The 23,466-nt window shown below is 40.8% G+C and overlaps 1 protein-coding gene across 6 annotated transcripts in view; it reads right to left on the bottom strand.

Moving 5' to 3' along the window:
• Positions 1-229: 229 nt before the first annotated feature.
• The window catches only part of LOC109409926 (nephrin), an 851,818-nt gene continuing 828,581 nt past the window's right edge, over positions 230-23,466 (bottom strand). For 3 of the 6 annotated variants that reach the window (XM_062855795.1, XM_062855794.1, XM_062855790.1), the window contains 4 exons: positions 11,051-11,196; positions 10,852-10,966; positions 10,581-10,768; positions 230-1,517 (listed from right to left, as the gene is read on the bottom strand). In XM_062855795.1, coding sequence (XP_062711779.1) covers positions 981-1,517; positions 10,581-10,768; positions 10,852-10,966; positions 11,051-11,196 — 986 coding nt within the window. In that variant the 3' untranslated portion in view covers positions 230-980. Of the gene's footprint in view, positions 1,518-10,580; positions 10,769-10,851; positions 10,967-11,050; positions 11,197-20,345; positions 20,490-23,466 lie in introns of all 6 variants that reach the window. The other 3 variants (XM_062855793.1, XM_062855792.1, XM_062855791.1) reach the window with 3 other exon arrangements.

The raw sequence follows: 23,466 nt of genomic DNA on the forward strand, positions 1-23,466 counted from the left end.
TCAAACCAAAATAGTCTTGTTCAGCATTATTGTTGAAAATCAAACTTTGAGCAGAATGATATTAAAAGTTTGAAAAGTTTCTCTTTTCATGTAGTTAAGAAGAAAGGATTGCATTCAATTGTTCAGTTTATCAAGAAACCCAATCTTCACCGTGATCCATCGTCACACCTCTCGCTCTCCGAGAATGACTTCAATGCTAATCAATGGCTCACGTTAAAACTTATCTTAACCACGAAGAACATAATCATAAAAGTACGTATATCCGAGAGAACTCCCATCGACTAACACACACGCACGCACGCGCACCGCGCTAACTGGTTTATAAAAGCAAACTAGCAAAGAGGGAAAAACTTAAACCAATAAAAGATCCTTACTACTTATCGAAAGCAACTTAACTGGAGAAGACTTACGTTTCACACCCGTTCTCACGTGCCTCACAGGCAGCGCAGTGGAAAATTGGTCCGTGGATGGAAACCTCCACGGAGTGGCCTCTTCCATCGCGTTTTGTGTCCTTTCTTAAACGTAAAATAGGTCAACATTGATTCGTTCGCACATTCGTTTCTCTTTCTCTCTCGCATTTCAACACGCGCTTAAAACTCAACAATTAAATTGTTAAATACATTACGTTACCGTTACTTGTTTTTTGTTTTTTTTTTGTGTTTCATTAAAGTTAAAAAGATTGTTTTAATGTTTTAATTTTAATTATCTTTGTCTTAATTCTCTTTGTGTTTCTGTTTTCTTCTCGGACTGCATTGACTGCGCTTCCCGTTTCACCTTCTTTCGACTCCTCTAACTTCTTCACCTTTCCCACCTTTTCTCCTTCTTTCATAAGTATTCTGCGGGACCTAATCGTTTTTTTAATCTCGGCCGATTTTTTCTCTCTCGAATTGTTAGAATTTCAAGTTCCCCCTCGTCGAATTTCGGTTGCCTAGACTACTAATTTAGTAATTATTATCGTAAATCTGCCACCGGGCAAGGGCCTACACTAGGTGTCCGTCGGCGTCCGTATAGCCGAGCGACGCGTTGAACGAGCTCAGGTTCGTACTGCTCGGGTCGTACGCCCCGATGAGCAAATTGTTTCCTAAACTACTGCCACCACCGGCACCACTGACCGGCACCAGGCCCGGCGGTGGGCCACCACCCATCATTGGCACAGGCGAGGGATTCTGGACACCGAGCATCTGCAGCCCACCGCCGATGCTGTTCAGGTGGTTCAGCCCACTTGGCGGAAGGCCCGACTGCTGGTGCTGGTGCTGCTGCTGCTGTTCTTTGCGCTTGTTGGGGTCTTTGAGGATACCTTGCGGTTGCTTTGGCGTCGATTGGGACACTTGGGAGATGTTCAGCAGGCCCGAGGATGCGGACGAGTCGTGCAGCGTTTTCACGGTGTGCTGCGTGTGGTGCGTCACGTCCGGTGGCGGGACCATGGCACGGGTTCCCCTCCGCAGGGTTCCGTTGTTGGTCGGCAGGGCCGGTATCACTGGCAGTGGGGGCGTCGAAAATTCCATCGGGGGGTAGTCCTGGATTGGCGGGAGAGTGCAAATGAAGTGAAATGTTAATCAATGTTACAGTTGTAATAAAATTTGCATGTTCAAATAGTGATCAATGTACAAATAAACCGAAACTGAGACAGAGCTGTGAGAAGATTTAAGTTATCTATATATATAAAAATGAATTTGAAGCTTCTTTGAGACAACAAAACTCACGAACGGCCGAACCGATCAGCATGACCCTTGCACGTTTCGATTCGTATTCATGGTGGCTCTGTTTATATGCATAAAAAGTTACGAAAATCAACTAGAATAGTGCGGTGCTATTTCGAGATCAACAGTTGTCAAACCACCACAAGACGGCAAGACAAAGTTTGCCGGGACAGCTAGTAACTCATAAAAAACCCTAATTAATCCACCTGGCGGTGATGGCGCCTTTCTCGTGCCTTCGAAAACACATTTCAACAAAACTCAAGTGACATGTTGATGAATATCGCACTTTCATACGTTAAACAAAAATCCATTACATGGTACCAGAAATCATATCGTTTATGATGTTTAAGCCTCAAAATATCTTGAATTTTGAGCCTCAATTTTGGATTTAATTCCACCATCTTGAATATTCTGGTGTTTATTTTTGGACTCCACATACCAGATATACCCATATTGCATGGTTTAAGAGCCCAGAGCTCCATTGAACAGCCACCATCTTGAATTTGGAGCCGCCATCTTGGATTTTTAATCGCCATCTTGGATATTCTGGTAACCATTTTTTGGAATTCAGAATTCGTCCCTATATCAAATAAACCCATATGACATGGATTTAGAAGAGCTTAAAGCGCCATTAAAGAGCCACCATCTTGAATTTTGAGCCGCCACCTTGGTGTTTGGGCCACCATTTTGCATATTGCGGTCGCCATTTTTGGACTCCAGACATCTTTCCTATCACAAATATATCCATATTACATTCATTTAGGGTCTAAAACTGCTTTAAACAGCCACCGTCTTGAATTTGGAGCCGCCATTTTGGATTTTAGATCGCCCTCTTGGAAATTGTGGTCGCCATTTTTGGACTCCGGATATCTTCCTCATACCAAATATACCCATTTTTCATAGTTTTAGGGCCTAAAACTCCATTAAACAGCCTCCATCATGAATTTGTAGCCGCCATCTTGGATTTTAGACCGCCATATTGGATATTCAGGTCGTCGTTGTTGGACTCCAGACATTTTTCCCATTCGAAATATATACTATTGCATGGTTTTAGAAAAACTACACTAAACAACCGCCATCTTGAATTTGGAGCCGCCATCTTGGATGTTAGATCGCCATCTTGGATATTCTGGTCGCCATTTTTGGACTCCAGACATCTTCACCATATCAAATGTACCCATATTGCATGGTTTTAGGGCCTAAAACTCTTTTAAACAGCCTCTATCTTGAATTTGGAGCCGCCATCTTGAACTTTAGAACGCCATCTTGAATGTTCTAATCGCCATTATTGGACTCCGGACATCTTCCCCATACAAAATATACCCTTATTGCATGGTTTAGGGCCTAAAACTCCGCAATACAGCCGCCATATTGAATTTGGAGCCGCCATTTTGGATTTTGAACCGCCATCATGGATATTCAGGTTGCCAAACTCCGTTACACAGCCGCCATCTTAAATATTAGACCGCCAGCTTGGATATTCTGGTCGCCATTATTGGACTCCAAACATCTTCCTCATACAAAATATACCCATAGTGCATGGTTTAGGGCTTAAAACTCCATTATACAGCCGCCATCTTGAATTTGGAACCGCCATTTTGGATTTTAGACCACCATCTTGAATTTTGGACCGTCATCGTAGAATTTTAGATCAGCTGTGTTGATATCCGCACAAAATTTGTCAACCATGCTGAAGGTTACAAAAATCGCCGCAGTTTGATGTGTCGCATGATGGGGCTTGGTTTAGTTTTATATGTGGCCAGTTCTACCGGTGGTGGTCCGGATCACTCAAATGCCCAGAACAACTCCAGAACGCCTTGACCGATCCGGACCATTTTTAATAGCAAACAATGCGGTAGAATTCCGGTGCGATTCGAGCTATAATCCGAAAAATCGGCCAATGGGAAGCGCTTTATGTGGAGCCTCGTAGCCGTGCGGTTAGGGTCACCAAGCTTATAATCGTACCATGCTATGGGGTGAGGGTTCGATTCCCGCTTCGGGCGTTGAAACTTTTCGTGAGAATAGTTTCTTCCCCGTTTCCACTGGTGCATGCTCCGTTGTCCGTTGTCTAATGTTAACTTTAAAACAGTCTGTACAGCCCAAAGCTGAAGACGTTGTCCGTGTCTATTTAAAAGTGAGTGACCTTTTTATACATACATACATACACACACAAATACATACACACACACATACATACAAGAAGGCGCAGGCAGGTCAACAATGACAATGATGGAGATAACGCAAGTGAATCTCAATCATTGCGATGCAGCACAGCAACTGTTGTGGTAGTCGACAACGGAAACCAAGTGCGACATCGCAATAATTGCAGAGCCGTACCGAGTTTCTATCGATAACGGTAACTGGGTGGCGGATAAAGCAAGGATAGCGGCAATCCAAGTTACAGGCGGGTTTCCCGTTCAAAAAGTAGTGGATAACGATCATGAAGGTTTTGTTATCGCCAAGATCAACGGTGTCTTTGTGTGCAGCTGCTATGCGCTCCTAAGCAATATAATCGGATGTTGGATCTACTAACTGATAAGTTGATAGGACGTGCGCCGGTTGTTATCGGCGGGGACTTCAACGCTTGGGCGGTGGAGTGGGGAAGTAGGCTGACCAACGCAAGGGGTTACTGTCTGCTGGAAGCCTTAGCGAAGCTTAATGTGAAAGTGTGCAACGAAGGCTCTGTGAGTACATTCCGTAAGGACGGACGAGAATCCATTATCGACGTGACGTTCTGCAACCCGTCGCTGATGAACAACATGAACTGAAGAGTAAGCGAAAAATACACGCACAAGTGACAATCAATCCATCCACTACAGCGTCGGTCGGCGGATCTCCGCTCTGCCGAGCACCCGGAGGACCTGCAAAAGGGAGTGGAAAACGAAGCAGTTCGACAAGGAGCTTTTTGTCCAGGCACTTCGGACAGACAGCGACACTCCCGCTATGACCGCTGTGGAACTAACGGAAACAGTAGCGAGGGCATGTGATGTTACAATGCCCAGGAAACTCGAACTGAATAACCGCCGGCGTCCAGCATACTGGTGGAATGAAACGCTCAGCACCCTAAGTGCTGCCTGCCTTCAAGCTAGAAGACGACTTCAAAGAGCAAGATCTGAAGCGAGCAGAGAGGAAGAATAAGAGTCCCAGCCAATAAAACAGCTTCTTTTATACAGCACGTTAAGTAAGGTTGCCAATTACACAAAACAGCAGAGTTGCGTAGCTGTTTAACCCTAAAAGGGATACCTTCATGGCCTCAGTTTCGTCACCTCGCTGAGTGTGTTCCATCAAAGACGAGCTCTGAAAGGCGCCTAGGGTCCAATGGACCCCAGGTATCCTTTTAGGGTTAAAGAACACTCTTACAGCTAGAAGCTGTGATGAAGAACCTGTTGGCGCAACTACCCAGCTTGTTCAATGTAAACATCATTGCGTTTGAGGTTTCACAAGTAAAAGCAGGATGAAATTGGGTAAGGTTTCTTGGGGCATAATAATGATGCCTTGTCTGGAGTAAAATAAAACGGCTATTTTCCATGCTATTTATATAGCAGTGTAGCAGCGAGGACATCATCGGGACCAGTGGATACGGAGACCAGAAGTTCGATTCCAAGTAGCGGCAACTTCTTCAATTATTCTATTTTAAAAGCGATAATTCCCATTCCATATTTATTGCGTCACGGTATCCATAACCTTACTTGATACTTGATACTTGATGGGCTACAATTCGTAGCGGTGAGTCTACGCCGAATGAAGTATCCGCCTCCACTGGCCTCGGTCCTGGACCAATCGCTTCCAGTCTCCCTGAACGTTTAGAGTCCTTAGGTCCTCCTCAACTGCAAAAATCCACCATGTGCGCGGTCTTCCACGAAGCCGACGACCCCTTCCTGGTTCTCTGCTGAATATAATCCCAGACAACCAATTTGCACGTATAATGAAGTTTATGTTCATGTTATACGTACTTTTATACGGTAAAGTTACATCGCATAAGATGCAGTAAAAGTGCCTTATGCGTACAAAAGTGGAGGCGCTATACGTGCATTGACGGGAAAATAATGACGCTATATGACTTGAAGCGATATCTTATGCGATGTACGGTATGCACTATTGCGACATAATATAGCACCTTATGCGACTTAAAATATTCGAAATAAAAAAATCTTGTCACCTAAGTATCGAACTAATAACCTTTGGATTATCGAGCCGCACTTCACACTTAGCACCAAACACTACTTATTAAACACACTGATTAAATGTCATGACATTTTAACTCACCTCAGTGCTTGTTGGAATGCACTTGGTTTCCGTGCGCTGTACGTGTTCGGCAGGCTCTTTGGAAATCAAAATGATTGTAACGGAAAAAAAGTTTTGCGAAACACTACAAATGCATTGTGCTCCCGATGGGTACCACAATGTAGACAACTGCTAAAAGAACCCTACAAATGCGCATTTTATTTTCCGCATCGAGCCCCACATTTTGAAGCTAGTGGGATACGAAAAGTAAAATATAACGAATACATTGGAACCTTACAAATGTACATTTTATTTTCCGTATCGGGCCCCACGTCTGGGAACTTAGATACGCAAAATAAAAAGGAACATTACAAATGCACAAAACACAAACATGCAACACATAACATAAATTGTGCCCAGTTATCCAAATAGATAACTAAGTCCGAACCTAGGATGACGAGGTTTCATTTTTGTTCTTGGTCCATCAGTCAATCCTGTAATCGTATTTCTTCTGGCGGATTGCCTTTTGTTTGCAGCGTTACTTGCTTACATAGCTTGTTTTGGTCTAGGAATTTCTAATCCTAAGGGGGCATCCTGATTTGGGCAACAACACAAGACCGTCTACAATTTGATGTCCGTGTTAGGGGACAGCTTGCGTGTTTTGTACTGGTTCGCTCCTGAAATGTTTGGAGCGCTACAAATGCACATTAAAATTCAGGGGCAAATGAACAAACCACAGTATAAAACAGAAAATTAACTGACAAAATGTTCACAACTATTAACAAACGTAACACACTCCATGCAACAATCGAAGAATTTTCTATGAATTGCATTCTCCAATTCATGGAAAATTCTTAAAACTATATTACATAGGTCACAACTACTTTACAAACGTAACATGATGTAGCATGATTTCCCGCACAGTTACCACTACTCCTCTCTTGCTAGCGCCACCCAATGTTAATTATAAGGTCAACAAAACAAAAACGATGACTTTGTAACTTGTTTTGTAACCATAATGATGACTTTTCACTTTCTTTTAGCTTTTTGGCACTCCAACAGCACCTCTTTCATTGTTATCGCATATCACATCGCAATATGCCAACGTTAACGATTCTAGCTTATGCGAGTTTGTATGTACATTCAAACGAGTTTATTTTCACTTTTATGCGATTTAGTTTGTACACCAATGCGAGTTAAACTGACATAATTAGAAAAACACCAAGCGAAGTCGTATAATCATCGCAGTACGCAATTATGCGAATTCAATTGACACTTTGCGAGTTCACTCGAACGCTTTTGTGAATAAGCAAAGTTCGTCGCAACAAAACATTGCAATATCGTCTACTACGATGTAGTCATGCTTTATAAAAGTTAATTTGCACTCTTACAGGATTTAACCAAATACATCGCAGTAAGTTCAAAAAATAACATCATATGCAGTCTTCCCAAACGAACACCGAACTCACTAAGTACTGCTGTACTTAAACTCCACCTGTACTCTGACTTGGTGTTTAAACCGCAACACACAAATCTGTACCCAAACGTGTACTTATGTTCAGAGTTCGTTCCAAGCACAAGTACGAACATATGTACAGTACACGTGTATCGTACGAAATGAAGTGGGAAGCGATCGTGCAAAAAAGAACTTTCTCGAACGACGATTGACAGTTCGGCACCACTCGTTTATCATTCGGAAAGCCGCTTCGGGTTTCATTCTCGGATTACGCTCGGTTCGATTTTTGTTTTGTACTTCTGTACGTACACAAGTTTTGTACTTGAGTACTCTTTGGTACGGAGTACGCTAGCAAACACGGGTACTCCGATGTTTGGCGTTTGATGTTCAACACAAGTGCAAGAAATCGTACCGAAGTTGAACATGTGTTGTGTTCGTGGGAAGACTGATTATATGCGATGAAATGTGTCTCTCAGCCGTACATATATGCGATAGTGACTTAAAATAGTACTTTAAACGATGTACAGCGTTCATCCTTATGCGATTCCTGGTTGGGATTTAAGCTTGTCGTTCCTCCGGCATACGTGCTACGCGTCCAGCCGACCGCAGCCTGCCGTGTTGTATTCGCTTCACTATATCCATCTCTTTATATACCTGGTACAATTCGTAGTTCATGCAACGCCGCCAGATGCCGTCCTCCAGTTTACCGCCGAGTATTAATCGTAGCACTTTACGTTCGAAGACTCCAAAGGCTTTCCGATCAACTTCTTTTAACGTCCACGTTTCATGACCGTATAAAGCGACCGGGAGAATCAGAGACTTGTACAACGCGAGTTTTGTCTTCGTTTGCAGCCTGCGGGACCTCAACTGGTTTCGCAGACCGAAAAAGGTCCGATTTGCAGCCGCAATCCGTTTTTTCACCTCGCGGGTAACATCAAACTTTTCCCCACCGTCACCACTACCACTGCCGGACCGACGTTGCACACCAGCAATCATGTACTTAGTCTTTGTGGTGTTGATCGTAAGTCCAATCATCGCAGTCTCTCTCTTAAAAGGTACGAACGCCTCTTCCACGACCCGACGGTCGATTCCGATGATGTCGATATCGTCCGCGAAGCCCAGGAGCATGTGCGACTTCGTGACAATGGTTCTGCTTCTGTTCACACAAGCTCTCCTTATCGCTCCTTCCAGTACTATGTTGAACAGTAAGTTCGAAAGAGCATCGCCCTGCTTCAGTCCGTCAAAGGTTACGAACGATGACGAAATTTCATCCGCAACCCGTACACTTGATTTCGATCCGTCAACGTCGCACGAATCAGTCCAATCAGCTTCGCCGGAAAACCATGTTCGATCATAATCTGCCATAACTCGTTTCTCTTCATTGAATCGTACGCCGCCTTGAAATCAATGAACAGATGATGGGTCTGCAAGTTGTACTCCCGAAATTTATCGAGAATTTGCCGCAGGGTGAACATCTGGTCCGTCGTTGATCGGCCCCCACGAAATCCTGCCTGATATTCGCCGACGAAGGACTCCTCAACCAGCCTCAGCCTGTGGAACAGAACTCCGGTTGAAATTTTGTACGATGAATTGAGGAGTGTTATTCCACTGTAATTCGCGCACTCCAGTCGATGCCCTTTCTTGAAAAGAGGGCAAATGAGACCATCCAACCAACTAGCAGGCAGTTTTTCTTCCTCCCATATCTTCACTATAATACGGTGTAAGAGTTGATACAGCTGCTCACTACCGTGCTTGGGAAGCTCGGCCGAGAGTTCGTCCTTCAAAGCAGCCTTGTTGTTCTTCAGTCCCCTAATGGCTGTCTTGACCTCGTCTAGCGTTGGAGGTTCCACAGCTTGTCCGTCGTCGTCGATTCGATTTCTGTCCGTCGCTCTTCCACTCCCACCGTTCAACAATACCTCGAAGTGCTCTCTCCACCTGGCAGCCACCATTGTCTTGTCTGTCAGCAAGTTTCCATTACGGTCGTTGCACATGACGGGAGAAGGCGCTGTTTTTCTCCACACGCCATTGACAGTTTCGTAAAATCTCCGCATATCATTCTGTTCCATACTCTCTTGCGCCTGAGCAATCACATTTTCCTCGTGCTCTTTTCTCTTTTTGCGATGGATTCGTTTTTCGGCTAATCTTGCTTCCCTATTTCGCTCCCTGCTCTGCCGGGTCCGGCTTCTGGCAACATTCTTCTCGTCCGTTACCATCTGGCACTCCTCGTCGAACCACCCGTTTCTAGGTCGTCTTTGAGCAGTACCTATCACCTCCCGCGCTGCTGTACTCATCGCTCCGTGGATAAACTCCCACAGAGTGTTGAGATTATCGCTCTCGTTGATCTCACTTATCCGCTCGTCTAGCTTCTGGTGATAGTCAGTTACCGTACCGTCTGCTGAAAACCACTGGATGTTGAAACGCATAACCGAGCTCGAATCTTACTAACTACGAGATAGTGATCTGAGTCGATGTTAGGAGCTCGAAAAGTTCTAACATCAATTACGTCCGAGAAATGTCGGCCATCTACCAGCACATGATCGATTTGGTTGCAAGTCTCGCCGTTTGGGTGTCTCCAGGTGTGCTTGCGGATGTCCTTGCGTGTAAAGTAGGTGCTACTAATGACCATCCCTCTGGCGGCAGCAAAGTTGACTAATCTCAGGTCGTTGTCATTAGTGACGGAGTGAAGGCTCTCCGTACCGATGATTGGACGGAAAAAGTCCTTGCTTCCGACCTGTGCATTGGCGTCACCGATGACAATCTTAACGTCGTGTAACCTATTAAAACCTAATTATATTTAATTGACTAATTTGGGGATGCCGTATAACTATTATTTATCAGCTGTGAAAAGGCTGAAAAAGCGCCTTCTCAAGAGGTTATCCAGTTGGTGGATACATTGCAGCCGACAAAAGAGCTATGACTTGGTGGCTTAGAAGCTGCACGCACAGCATATACATGTGGATTAAGTTCGCCAGATTCATTGGTATAGGGCTTGCATAGAAGCTTCCGTCCATATGTACACCACAGTAACTCAGCATCAAGCCTTATTGAGCACGCTTTGTTGACGTTTACATTCACAATAAATGTTAGTTGTGTTAGACGCCATTTGAAGTTTAACAAAGAGCAAACAGTGTCGATTGATTGGATGTACTTTGCCATAATGCGAACATTTAAACTACTAGTAAATCACAGCTGATACTAACCCCACTCACCATCGGCGGATAGGACAGGTATCGGTCGCTGTTCATATTGTAATAAGACCCATCCATCGGCGGGCCCGGGGACGGCGCCGTGACGTAGTTGTTCTGCTTCCCCAGCAGCTGGTCGTCGCGGCTTCGCTGCTCGTACACGACGTTGTTGTGTCGCGGGTGCGGAAGGGTTCGCGTGTGAGCTGTGAAAATGAGAGAGGTTTAGTGCGCATGATCACGGAAGTGGAAATTTTCGCTCGAAAGCGCCTTGAGCCCGGACACTCACCTGCGTTGATGTTGTTCGGATAGTGTGGCAGTGTACCGTCCTTCTGATAGCGAGGCGGTGGCATATCCGAGTTTTCCACCAGATAGGTGGATGCAGCTTTCTTGCGGGTTTCATCCTGTGTTTTCACGAGAGTTGGGGAGAAATGGATGTTAGGAAAAGCTTTTATCCTGGTGAATGGTGGTGATGGTGGGATTCTTACCATGTAGTCCGGCTGGCTGCCGTCGTTCGAGTAGGAGTCGCTCTTCTCCGACACACTGGACAGGGTTTCGCCTGTAACGGTGTCATTGTATGAGCTTGGGGCGTACATTTCAATGGTGGCGGATTTGCTGTTCTGATTGGATGAATCTGGAAATTTTTCAATTTCCAAAATACGCAGAGAGAGATGAAGAAGAGAACATGATATGAGTTTGGATGTTTCGTCGGAACTGGATGAGCATTAACGAATTCTAAATAAATGTATGATAAGAGGTCCTCCGGCATGATTTGCTCGTAGCAGCAGCAGCGTCCGTCTTTGAACTCGATTAGCGTTAATTACAAATGCCAGACTGAAAACGATGGAAAGCATTGCGTTTATCCGTCGCTGGTGGGCTTTGAAGCTAAATTAATTTCGCGAAAATGTGTCCCCTAATGTGCGATCAAAACGCTACTTGGTACTTTTAACCTACGTTTTTTTCCCTTCTTGGAATGTGGTTGCTCCCACACATTCAGTCGCTTTTATTTACGACACGGCTTGCATCCGCACAAATAATTAGAAAATATAGAAACCATAAAGCTTGGGTGACTCGTAAGTCATGGTTGTCATGGCGGGTCGTGATAATATCCGTTTTCATAACTTACTTTAAATATCAAATAAACAAAACACTTGGTATGATAAATAGAAATACGTAGTTGGGATAGTTTCCTTCAAAGGAAAGCCGTAAGATTAAAAAGTTAAAAAGAAAAAACCATGTGATTCTGTTTTGTGAAAAAATACTGGGATTTTTATTGGAATTTTAACAGAAATTTCCGTTGAATTTTTAAATGGAGAACCAGATGAATTTTTATCACAACTATTTCGAAAAAAAAATGCCCAAAACAATTTCTCAATGAATACTTGAGAATTGCTGATTTTTCATTAAATTAGTTGGCATCTATCGATCAATATAACAAGTTTTGAAAGCAAAAGGAAAGTTCTATTTATTCATTAAAATAAATTTAAATACGCCAATGATACCCTAAATACAATATCAAACATAAAATACAACTCGTGGAATGTAACATGACGTTTTAAATTATGAATTAAATTATTTGAAATGTTATTTTTCCAAAAATTGCTCTGCAAAACTAAATGTTTTGCATGGGAAAAGTTGGCCTTTGATTTAAAAAAAAAATCATATCTCAAAAACTAAACTTATTTTTTGATATGTTACGCCAAATTTCCTGAGTTTTCGGATAAAAATATAAAATCAGGGTACCTCTTTGGTCCCGAGACCATAAAAACGTGGAAAAACTAATATATTTGTATATTTCTTGCACAAAAACGTAATTTTACCCATTCAACGTATTTTTCCTTAAAACTAGAATAGCTTTCAAACAACAAAAAGAAGTTTAAGGTGAATATATGATGAAGCCACAACTCGAATTTTCAAGAGCACAAATCTGAAGAAGCGAATGTCGGTTTGCGCTGAAAAGTTGATCGATTGGTCACCACCAATCGGTAACCAATCGATCAACTTTTCAGTTTAAACCGACATTCGGTTCTTCAGATTTGTGCTTTCGAAAATTCGAGGTGTGGCTTCGTTATATATTCACCTTATAATCGGTCAAATGGTTCAAAAGTTATGATTTTTTGAAAATTTTTAGTTTTTAAAAACCTTGAATTTAACCACGCTAATGACGAAATAAAAAATACGGGTCTAATTATTTTCGAAGAACTATGAACCCACAAAGTTTCACGACAATCGGAGTTGCACTATATCGTTTTTCTATTGAATGGCTGTTGTGTATATATACATATACATGTATAAATATTAGACCGATGCAAATTTTGAAGTTTTTGCTCCCCTTTGCTTAATCAATGCCTTTTGGGGTCCTTATGAAGCCCTAAAAAATTGAACTAATATGGCACTAATGAGTACACGCAATGTGAATTTTGTATGAAAATTAGTATGGGAAATGCAAATCTTACTCTTCGGCCCTAATATTGTGTTGTAATAATACCCAAAAAAAAAAAAAATAAAACTCCCTCGGATTCCCGTTGCCCAAATTGGATACTATCAAACTTCCGAAGACATCATACTCGTAAAACCTATGGAAAAATTGTTATTCAATTTATTTCAAACAGAACACTTTGAAAATGATGCCTAATTTATATTTCTGGTAACACTGCTGAAGGAAAATTATTCCTAGCAGGCTTAGCGGAAAATCTTGTTTTGAATTGTGACAAGATGAAAAGCGCAAAACCCCTTCGATCCCGTTTTTAAGTTTTTCTGGTTGAACCGGTGAAAATTGTTTTTTTGTCTTCCCGAATCCCAACTAGAAAAGAAGTTTTGCAGGTGTTTTTTTTTAATTTCTTTGAAGTTGATTAAGTGAGATCATAAAAAGAACGGCGGAAAATGTCATGAGCCTTAATTTTGATAATAAAAATTTTTAAATAATAAATAAAATGAACAGCTATTTTTAAGTGATAGAGACGCACAAGACTTGATTTTTTTTATAAAAATGCAAAAATATTATTAACGAATGTTGTAGATTTTATTATTCGCCCGGTTGGATCACACATCTGGAAGGAGTTTCTTCTTATTCTGCTGTTATATAGGGCATCTACACTTACATTACGTATTAGATCTTCACTCGGCGGTTTGCTGAACCCATATTTCTACCCAAGTTACACGCTTGTCATGTGGGGTTGCGGCTGAACAGATTTTGGTTGTGTGGAGGTTGTTGCGACGTTATTCCAACAAAATAGTGGAATAACGTCGACTCGACTTCCTTGCAGTCGGGGCTTGTGCTGCCGGTGCTCTAATGAGACATGGGTGTTGCTTGGGTATCCTCATTAGGAAATGTTATTACCTTTTATTGACCTATATGTACTGTAATATATTACATTGTGTTCCATTATTGAGTATATATTTATATATCAACAATTGCATTGGCATTTTATTACTGTCATAATTCTTTAGGTCAAGAAAGGACTCGACAACGAATGAAAATCACTCAAATTATTCACAAATTAATACCTTATTTCAGATGCTACATCAAATTAGACTTCATTAGATTTCAGCATATTATTATATTGATATTTTCATATTTCAATGCTATATTCCATCATAAGGGCTCGTTCAAATATAACGTATGCTATACGGGGAGGTAGTGGGTCTAGCACTGTGTTACGCTTCATACAAAATTTCAATTTTTCTCATACAAAAGTTGTTTCGTCGAGGAGGGAGAGGGTCTGAAATAGTCAAATTTTGCGTTACGTAATATTTGAATGAACCCCAACAAATTATACTATTGACTATATAACTATGCGGGGTTGGGAGGGTGCATCAGGGCATCATTGAAGTTGTAACTGTACGACGGAGTGGTTGCCAACCGGAGTGAGGTGAGAAGTAACTATAACATCCTTGTAGATGGGTTCTTCTATCCCAACAGTTGCAATGGATTTGACGCGCCCTTCTTATAACAAACCATCCCGTAGAAAGCTTGATAAGTAATGTGAATTTCATTATTCACCTTGTTGGATCATACTGTTGGGAGGAGATTCTCTTAAACCCGCGGATTTCGCGTAAGTGTATCTACTTACGGGTCCGCCACACCCCCTTTTGGCCCTTCATACAGCGGTATGTTGAATTCAAAGTGGTAATGAAATTTATTCTTTACTGTTAAGTGGAACTGCATGCAGAGCAAGACTCAAGCTAGGATGGTGGCTACCTACATACATACATACATGCAAAAATATGTATTATGCATCTTTAAGATAACGAAACAAGGGCAGTGTGCAATGGTAGCGATTTTCTTTTTCATTTAGGTTTATCAAAACAACATGGTACTCTTTCTAATCTTTAGAATTTCTTTCAGAATTTCCCCTACAGGATCTTCCAGAAATTTTTCCATACAATTTTTTTTTTCACATATGGCTTCGTGAAATCTTTAATGCACGGACTCCTTCAGAAACGCTTTCAATGATTCCTACAGAAAATCAAAGATTCAGAATTGCTTCAAAAATCTCGAATGATTTCTTTAGAAAATCTTCCACGACTCTTAAGATTAAGATATGACGAAGTCGCACCTAGAATTTTCAAGGGCATATAAAGTTCCAAACGATTGTTTGAGCTCAAAAGTTGAACGAGTGGTTACTCGCTGGTGGTGACCAATCCATCAATTTTTTAGCACAAACCGTCATTTGAGTCTTCAGATTCATGCTCTTGCACACTTGAGGTGTGACTTCCTCATATCTTCACCTTAAATAAATTTCTTCAGGACTCTCCAATAGTCTCCAGAAACCTCTATAAAATCTCTTATAGGTAGTTTTCCATCGATTCCTTCAGAAACTCCGCTTGTGATTACTTGAGGAAATCTTCTAAGGATTCGTCCAAAAATTTCTTCGAAAATTTCATCAGGGATATCTTTAAAATTTTTAACAGTGGTTCCTTTAAAAATTCTTTAAAAAATCCATTATAAATTCTTCAAGTGGTTTCTCCAGCAAATCTTCCAGAGATTCACAAATTCGAACAGGTATTTCTTCTGGAAAACCACCAGAGGTTTGTTCAGTTACTGCTCTAGAGATTCCATTGAAAGTTCCCGCAGGAATTTGAACAGGAATTTCTTCAGGGATTCATCTAGAAAATCTTGGTATTAATTCCTCCAGAGATTCCAACAACACAGAAATTCCTTCCGGATAACCTCCAGAAATTTTTCCATGTATTTCCCCAGGAATTTCTCTGACGTTTCCTTGTGAATTTCTCCTTTGATTCTTTTTAAGAGTTTATTCAGAAATATTTCCTCGGAACTGCTTAAGACATATTTCAAGATACTTTTCTAAGGTTCGTTTCAGAAGCTTTTCTAGGCGTTTTGCCAGATATTCCTACAGGAATTCCTTCAGAAACACGTCCACGGATTGTTTTTAGATTACTTCTAGAAATTTTCCCAAAAAATTCTCAATAAACGTTTCTAAGAATTCCACGAAGGGTTTCCTGAGGAGGTTCGTTAGGTGTCCCGGGAAATTCTTCATAAATTTCTCTTGGCATTCCTTCAAGAATTTCCTTGAGGTTCGTTCGGGAGTTCTTCCTCAGATTTTACAGGGATTCCACTGGAGATTTTTTTGAAAATTCCTCCAAGGATTCTTTTAAATTTCCCTGTTTGGATTTCTTATTGGATTTCTGTTTGGATTCCTTATGGAATTCTTGCTTAGCACCCTTTTGAAGTTCCTTCAGGGATTCCTCCAAAAGCGTTCCCGGAAACCGCTTTTGAATTTTGGGATTTTTTTTTCAAAAGTTCTTCGATGAAGTTTGAGAGATTACTTTGGAAAAACTTCTGAAGGTTCTTACAAGAAAGGGTTCCTGCAGAATTCGGAAATTCTCTAGGTGACTCCGATTTTATACTTAATTTTCAAAATTTTGTCGAAAAACTATTGTTGCCCCCCCCCCCTCCCCCCTCGAAATGGAAAAATCGGTATGAAAGAACACACATAAAACAATTGGAGGAACAAGGAAAATTGCTGGAGAAGTTTCTGGCGGAGTCCATACAGGATTTTCTGAACAAATCTCTTTTAGCATGTTTGCCCTTCAATAAATTTTTAAGGGTCCGATTCTGGCTTCCAGGACATTCTCTTGGGATTTCTTCTGAATAGACCTTCACAAATTTCACTAAGTAGGGGACCATCTAGTTAGGACTTCTATTTTGGTCACTTTTCCGTTAAAATTCAGTCAATTTTCTTCGGGGATTCCTTCAGACATATCTCTAAAGGTTTTTCAGAAATTTCGCGGGGGCTTTTCTAGAAATGTCTTGAACGACTTCTTCAGAAGACCTTCCATTAATTTCCTCAGTAATTTCTTCATCATTTCCTTAAAAATCTCCAGAGATTTCTTTAGAGATCCCTCCATGGATCCTGTTTGAAAAATGTTTCACTGGTTATTCTAGAAATTGCTCTAGTAACTCTTTCAAAAATTCTCTGCGAAATCCTCCTAGGACTTCCTTTTGCAGTTCTTTTGAGGATTAGTTGTTAATGTCTTTCTTAGATTCTTTAAGAAATTCCTCAAAAGTCCCCTTTGAAAATTATATCAGAGATACTCTAAGAAAATCCTCCTTAGATTTCTAAAGAACTTTCTCATGGGATTTTTTTTCTTAAAATCTTTCTGAGATTGCTTCAGAAATTCCTGCAGGGATTCGTTCAGAAATATTGCTTGATTCCCAATTTATTATAAATTACTTATTTAGCCAGTCTTCCATCAATTGCTTTCAAAATTACTGAATGAATTCCTAAAATTAAACTCCAGGAATTCTTTTCAGATAATCTCCAATGGATTTCTTCAAGCTTTTCTCCAAGGATTCTTCGTGAAAATGTTTTTATTGGATAGCTTCTGAATATTCTTCATAAATTTCTTAACAAATCTGGATTTTCCTCCAGAAGTTTTTCAAGGAAAGTATTTCTGGATTCTTCTTGAAAACCTTTCACATTCCACTGAAATTCCACGGTGAAATGTTTCAGAAATCGCTCCATACATTCTCTCAGAAAATCTTCTCTCCTAGAATACCTGTTGAAATTTCTAAAGGAAATCCTGCAGAACAAAAAAAAAAATGTTTGTGGAACCACTGAAGAAATTTATAAAGAAAAGTATTTTTTATTAAGAAATGATAACTGGAAAACCCTCTGCAGGTAGTCATGAGAGAATTTCTTTAAAAATTTCTCGAAAAACGCCAAGTAATAGCTTCCGGAGTATTTTTTGCAGGAATTACTAAGCGAATCTATGGGGAGTTCCTGGGAAAATTTCTGAGTTTCTAAAGAAAAAAAAAACTAAAGCAATCTCCAAATCTCTGTGAATTATTTTTTGTGGAATCGCATCTTTTCAAAAAATCTTTAGAGAATTCATGGAGAATTTCCTGGGGCAATTCTCAAAAAAAATTCTTGTGAAATTCCTAGAAGCATTCCTAGAAGCAACCCGAGGAAAAATTTCCTGGAGGAAATTTTGATCTAATTCCTCGAGGATTCCCTTCAGAAATATTTAAAGAAAAACATGAAGGAACTTCTGTACGAACTTCTATAACAATCCTGGAAAGAATTGGATAAGGTATCCCTGAAGGAACCCCAGGAGGAATTTTCATTGAATTGCTGAATAAACCCGTAGATTACTTTCAATCTTTTGAAAAATTTCTTGAGAAACTGCTGATGATGACTCAAGAAAAAATCCTGAAAAAAAGTGTGGAAGAATTTGTGGAAAAATTTGGTGGAAAAACATGAACAAGAATGCATTCTCAAGAGATATACCTGGAGAAATCATTAGATTTTTTTTTCTGGAAGCATTCTACGAAAACCGGTAGAAATTCTGAAAAAAAAAAGATAAATCCTGCAAGAATTCCTAAAGGAATTTCTGGCGCGATTCCTTGAGGAAATCGTGGAGAAAGTTTTAAAAAAGTACATGGATGAAAACCGTCCAGTCAGAGTGAGCCAAATGCAATTCTTCCATCGACGAAAAATTTTTTTTTTCATTATGGTACATTTTGATATGATGCCCAGAATGTAATCAAGAAGTAGGGTGCGTGTACCAATTATGGCACTATCTAAGGAAAGCTATTTATACAAACGTCAACAATAAGTTAAAAGACAGCTTAGTTTCCATACTTTACAGGAAAAATATAGAAACGGAGCCAAAACTACTTTTAGTATTGATTACAGCGTGTGCAAATGATAGGAACCCTGTACCAATTATGGTCACATTTTTTAACTTCGGTTCCTTTTCGCACTATTTGCATGCATTCCTTATGGGGTTAGCCATAACTGGTACACCATGGCGATAAAGGGTACAAGAAAGCCGAAATTTTAAGGAAAATTATTTATTTCTACCATGATTTGAGGAAAATGGGAAGTTTAAATGAGTGCTACTATCTTTTGTGAAGGTGATCTGTTGTTCACAAAATTTTTCTTGTTGATTTACATCGTCAAAGGGTGAAAATTAACTATGGCGAATAATTAGTACCATAGCCATAATTGGTACACTTACCGTAATTTGTAATAAGACAGGATAATGCAAAATATGAAATTCCAATTGTTTTTTTCTCCGAGACACATGGTCCAATCTGTCTGCACACAAAGTGAGGCATGTGAGTTCAACACGATGATCTTTAAAATGTGATAGGGTTTCCACCTCTACTAAGCACCGAGCAAAAATGATCGAGTTTATTCTTGCATTTGTCCAATGCCTCCTTGCCAGTTTGGTTTCAATGACTAAGCCATAAATTAGCTTTAATATTACGTAAAAGCATATTGTGAAACAAATACCATTTTCTTGAAATAATGATATTGAATAATTGTCCCTCGATTTCTATTTCCGTCTAGTCCACGTCTATTTTGGGCCTAACATGAATTTAATTTTCGTCATACCTTCTAGGTGACATTTTGGTACATAGGGTGGTCAAAAATTATGATTAGTTGTGTATTCGAAAAGCCGGTCAAATTCTTCGCAATCCAAATCAAGTTATGTGTTCATAGTTCTATTGAGCAGAAAGCTGAAGATAGATGCAGCTTTAAAATAACGATCAAAATATTTCGGGTAATATGTTGCTCACCCGATCATAAAACGCCATTACAGTGCAACGAAGAAATCTTTCTCTGTGGTTGTGAAATTGTACGATGTTTCGTATGCAGAAAATTCACGCACACATTTGCGTGCCTCTTTCCTATGATGAACACAACTGTTTATTTACAATTTACTGACGGGAAAAAACAATTTATTCTATGAATTTATGAAGCGCTACAGAGCTTCTGTGGGATGTGAACTGAAGGTCAGTTCAACAAGTGAATCGGGCGAAATGAAAACTAAACACTGATAATGCAAAATTCAGCTAGCTGCTGCTTTGATGCCATCACCTTCGTCGTACGCAAAACAATAAAAAAAAAAAGAAGTCGTAAGTGAAATGACATTGAAACGAGAAATTTTGCGTAACTATTCGTTTTCCAATGCTATAGAGGTTGGTTATTGATATACTACATCTCTTTGCTTCCATCCAATGAGGCATTGGCAAAGGTTAGTCGGCATCTTTAATAATTGGTTATTTTCCATCTGATATGACGGGAATAAGCGCATGTTCCCTATGTCTAGGGAATTTCAAGGGACATAAAAGATGAACAAAAATACATCAATTACCGTCAGTTATGATTGCTTGTTGAAAAGATAAAAAAATAGTGTGTAGATTCGAGTAAAGCTGCCACATAATTAAACAATGCTAAAGGACTCAAACGTAACTAATAAAAAGATACTAAAATTACAAAACTAATGAAAACAAAATCATACCATTACCTTTCCCGCGCTTTTTGATGATGAACCACGCCACCAGTCCGGCGTTCACAACCAACAAACACAGACCGGCCAGTGCAATGCAGAAAATGACGAAACTGGGCAGTTCCGCCTTTTCGGCCAGCTCCGATGGCATCGGTTCGGGTCCTGTTGGGTTGTTTGTCGGATCGGATTGTTTGACCGGAAATGACCAGCGTCCGTCCGGGGCAAGAGGAGGAGCAACAAAACGCCACCGGCAGCCGAAGTAGCCGAAACGAAAACATGAAAGTAAACAAAAGATAAATAAAAACCGGAGAAATTAAATTTAAACTTAAAAGTTGATGGAGGATGTTGGTGTGGGGATGTGGGGAGAGGATTCAGGTTCAGGAAAGGAAATTGTCAGGATTGATGTAAAATTGGTTTCGTCGGAGTGAAACTTAAAAAAAAAACAAAAAATAAAAAAAAATTGTTGACCAATTATGGAAAGAAATAAAAAAAATGTAAAATTTAAAGTAAAAGTCATCCACAATAGAGTTTTCGTCACAAAACCCAATGCTTGTTAAATGTGGAAATCTTGGATAATGCGATACCGATTGCATCCACAGTGGTCACTATGTAGACCTAACCCATTTTCAGCGCAGTTCGCGCTTAACGTCCTCGAAGAAACGCAGAGTAAAGCCTCTTCGCCACTAATTATCACGTTTAATAGTCACTCTCTCTCTCTTTCAGCCAGTCCAGTTAGTGACTGGCCCCATCGCCGGGTGCATGAATGTGCATTATGGTTGATGACCGTCACGTTTGTTGCGCCGTTACGCGTCCATGTTAATTTCCCAGACCCATGCTTTTTGCACCTAGAGGGGGACAACTCATTCTGCAACAAAAAGCGACTTTTTTCGTTGCGTTCTGAGACTGTTGTAGGACTTTGGATCTGCCTCTCATTGTCGGTTCTCATAATTGGCACAGCCCGGATTGTTACGTGAAAGTCATGAGAGAGAGAGAGCTGTTAAAACACTGTTGTGACTGTCGTTTGTTGGGTTGCTGTTGATTTTTTTTGCTGTCGATGAAGAACACATTGTGTGCCACAAGCGAAAGTCATGGCGGGGAATTAAAAGTAACGAACTGGTTTAATTATCTGGTTTAACTATCTGGCCGACTGTTTGATTGGATTTTGTGCTTGGCAGAAGTAGATTTCTGGGTTTAACAGTTTACCGCCGCCATGTTGTTGAATAATGAACAGGCTCTCCATGGAGAACTCGAGGAGCTCCATGGTCGTGTGGTAAGAGCTATCAAGCTTCTAATCGTATGAGGTGATGGTTCGATTCCCGCTTCTGGCGATGAGAATTTTTGTGAGAAATGTTTCTTCTCCGTATCCATTGGTACATGCTCTGTGTGTCCGTGATCTAGTATTTCATTCAGCCACTGACTGAAGACGCTGTCCGTTTTCCTCTCATTTTCTTGGCGTTACATCCACACTGAGATAAAGTCTGCATCTTAACTTGGTGCTCTATGAGCACTTCCACAGTTTTTTAGCTGAGAGCTTCCTCTGTCAATGACCATTTTGTATGTGTATATCGTGTGGCAGGCACGAAGATTCTCTATGCCCAAGAAAATCAAGGCGATTTTCTTTACGAAAACTTCCTGGACCGACCGGGAATCGAACCCGTCACCTTCAGCAAGGTCATGTTGAATACCCGTGCGCTTACTGGTCATCGATGATTATTATGGCTTCCTTAAATTTTCAATTTTCATTCTCGTCCTTACACAAGCTCATAAAAACCAAGCCACTAAACCCCGTCGTCCTTGAATTCCAAAAGCTCATTTTTAATTGCTCTACCGCCAGGTCACGCTGTCAGACGTTTCATTTCGCTTCATACACTTTCCGGTGCTGAATTCAATTTACTTTATCAAATTTTCCATTTATTGACATTACACTTCCACTCGACCACCCCGACCACCGCCTTAAGAGCTGTGCTGCTGCTCATAAAAATGTTTCACTCGCCGCAGCAGTCAGCTTGTCTGCCCGCTAAAAACCGAAACATCATCAGAGCACCCTCCCTCCGATCTGAACTTCTGTCACTCCGATCAACCCGTGGGGATCATTTCATTTGACCACGTGTCGTCGCTTTTCTTCCAGTTCCAGTACCACACCGAAGACACGACTGCTGACGACAATCAGCAGCAGCAATATTATTGGCATTCCATAACCCCCCTGCCGTGGACTGAGGGGAGGTTTGGACCCTCTCGCTGACTCTCCGAGTACAGTCAGTGTACTGCTTTTCGAAATGAGGTGAGCACCTCCAATCAACTGTACCAAAGCTGACCAGTTAGTTGAAAAGTCAAAAAAACTCTCTCCAAATTAGCTAACAGAGACACGAGAGTGAGCCGACAGTGAGCAGCAAGTGAGGAAGTTGGATGTGAGTCGACATTGCATCAGAGTAAGTTTGAAATAAGTCGAGGAAAACTGGACCGCGAGATGATAGTGGGATGAGAATAAGTCGACAGGAAAAGGAACGGAAGTCAAGAGTGTGTTGAAAATGAGCTAATAGTGAGTTGAAGGTGAGACGTGAGACGTGACTACATCTCTATTGTGAGTCAGAGAAGTCAGGAGAGGTAATTGGATTGTAGATCAAAATAAGTCAAGAGTGGATTGAAATCCAGACTAAAAACAAATACAAGTGAGACGAGAGTGAGTTGACAGTGTCATCAATCAAGATTGATCATAGGTAGATCATGAACTAAGTTGAGTATGAGCTGGGAATCGAGAATGGTAGACAGTAATGGAGAATTAGCCAAATTAGGTTGTGAGTTTGTCATCATAATTTACTCAATAGAGTCAGTCAAGAGTGACCGACGAGAGCGAGAGTGAGTCAAGTATGACTGGGTTAGTTGACTTTGTATCTTGATCAATTCGCTATAGTCACTAACTCACTAGAGTGATCCGGAAGTGACTGGATATTAAACTGTTAGTGAGGCAAAACATGTTCAAGAGTAAATTGAGATTTGTTAGACTTGCTCACTATAGTGTGCCAAGAGTGAGTGGATGGCAAGCTAAAAGTGATTCTAGAGTGAATAAAGATAGGGTCATTGGTGAGCAGACAGTGTTTCGTGGCTTAAGGTCCCATTAGACATGACAAATATTTGGCCA

The sequence above is a fragment of the Aedes albopictus genome, chromosome 3 (genome assembly GCF_035046485.1).
Source record: "Aedes albopictus strain Foshan chromosome 3, AalbF5, whole genome shotgun sequence".
NCBI lineage: Eukaryota > Metazoa > Arthropoda > Insecta > Diptera > Culicidae > Aedes > Aedes albopictus.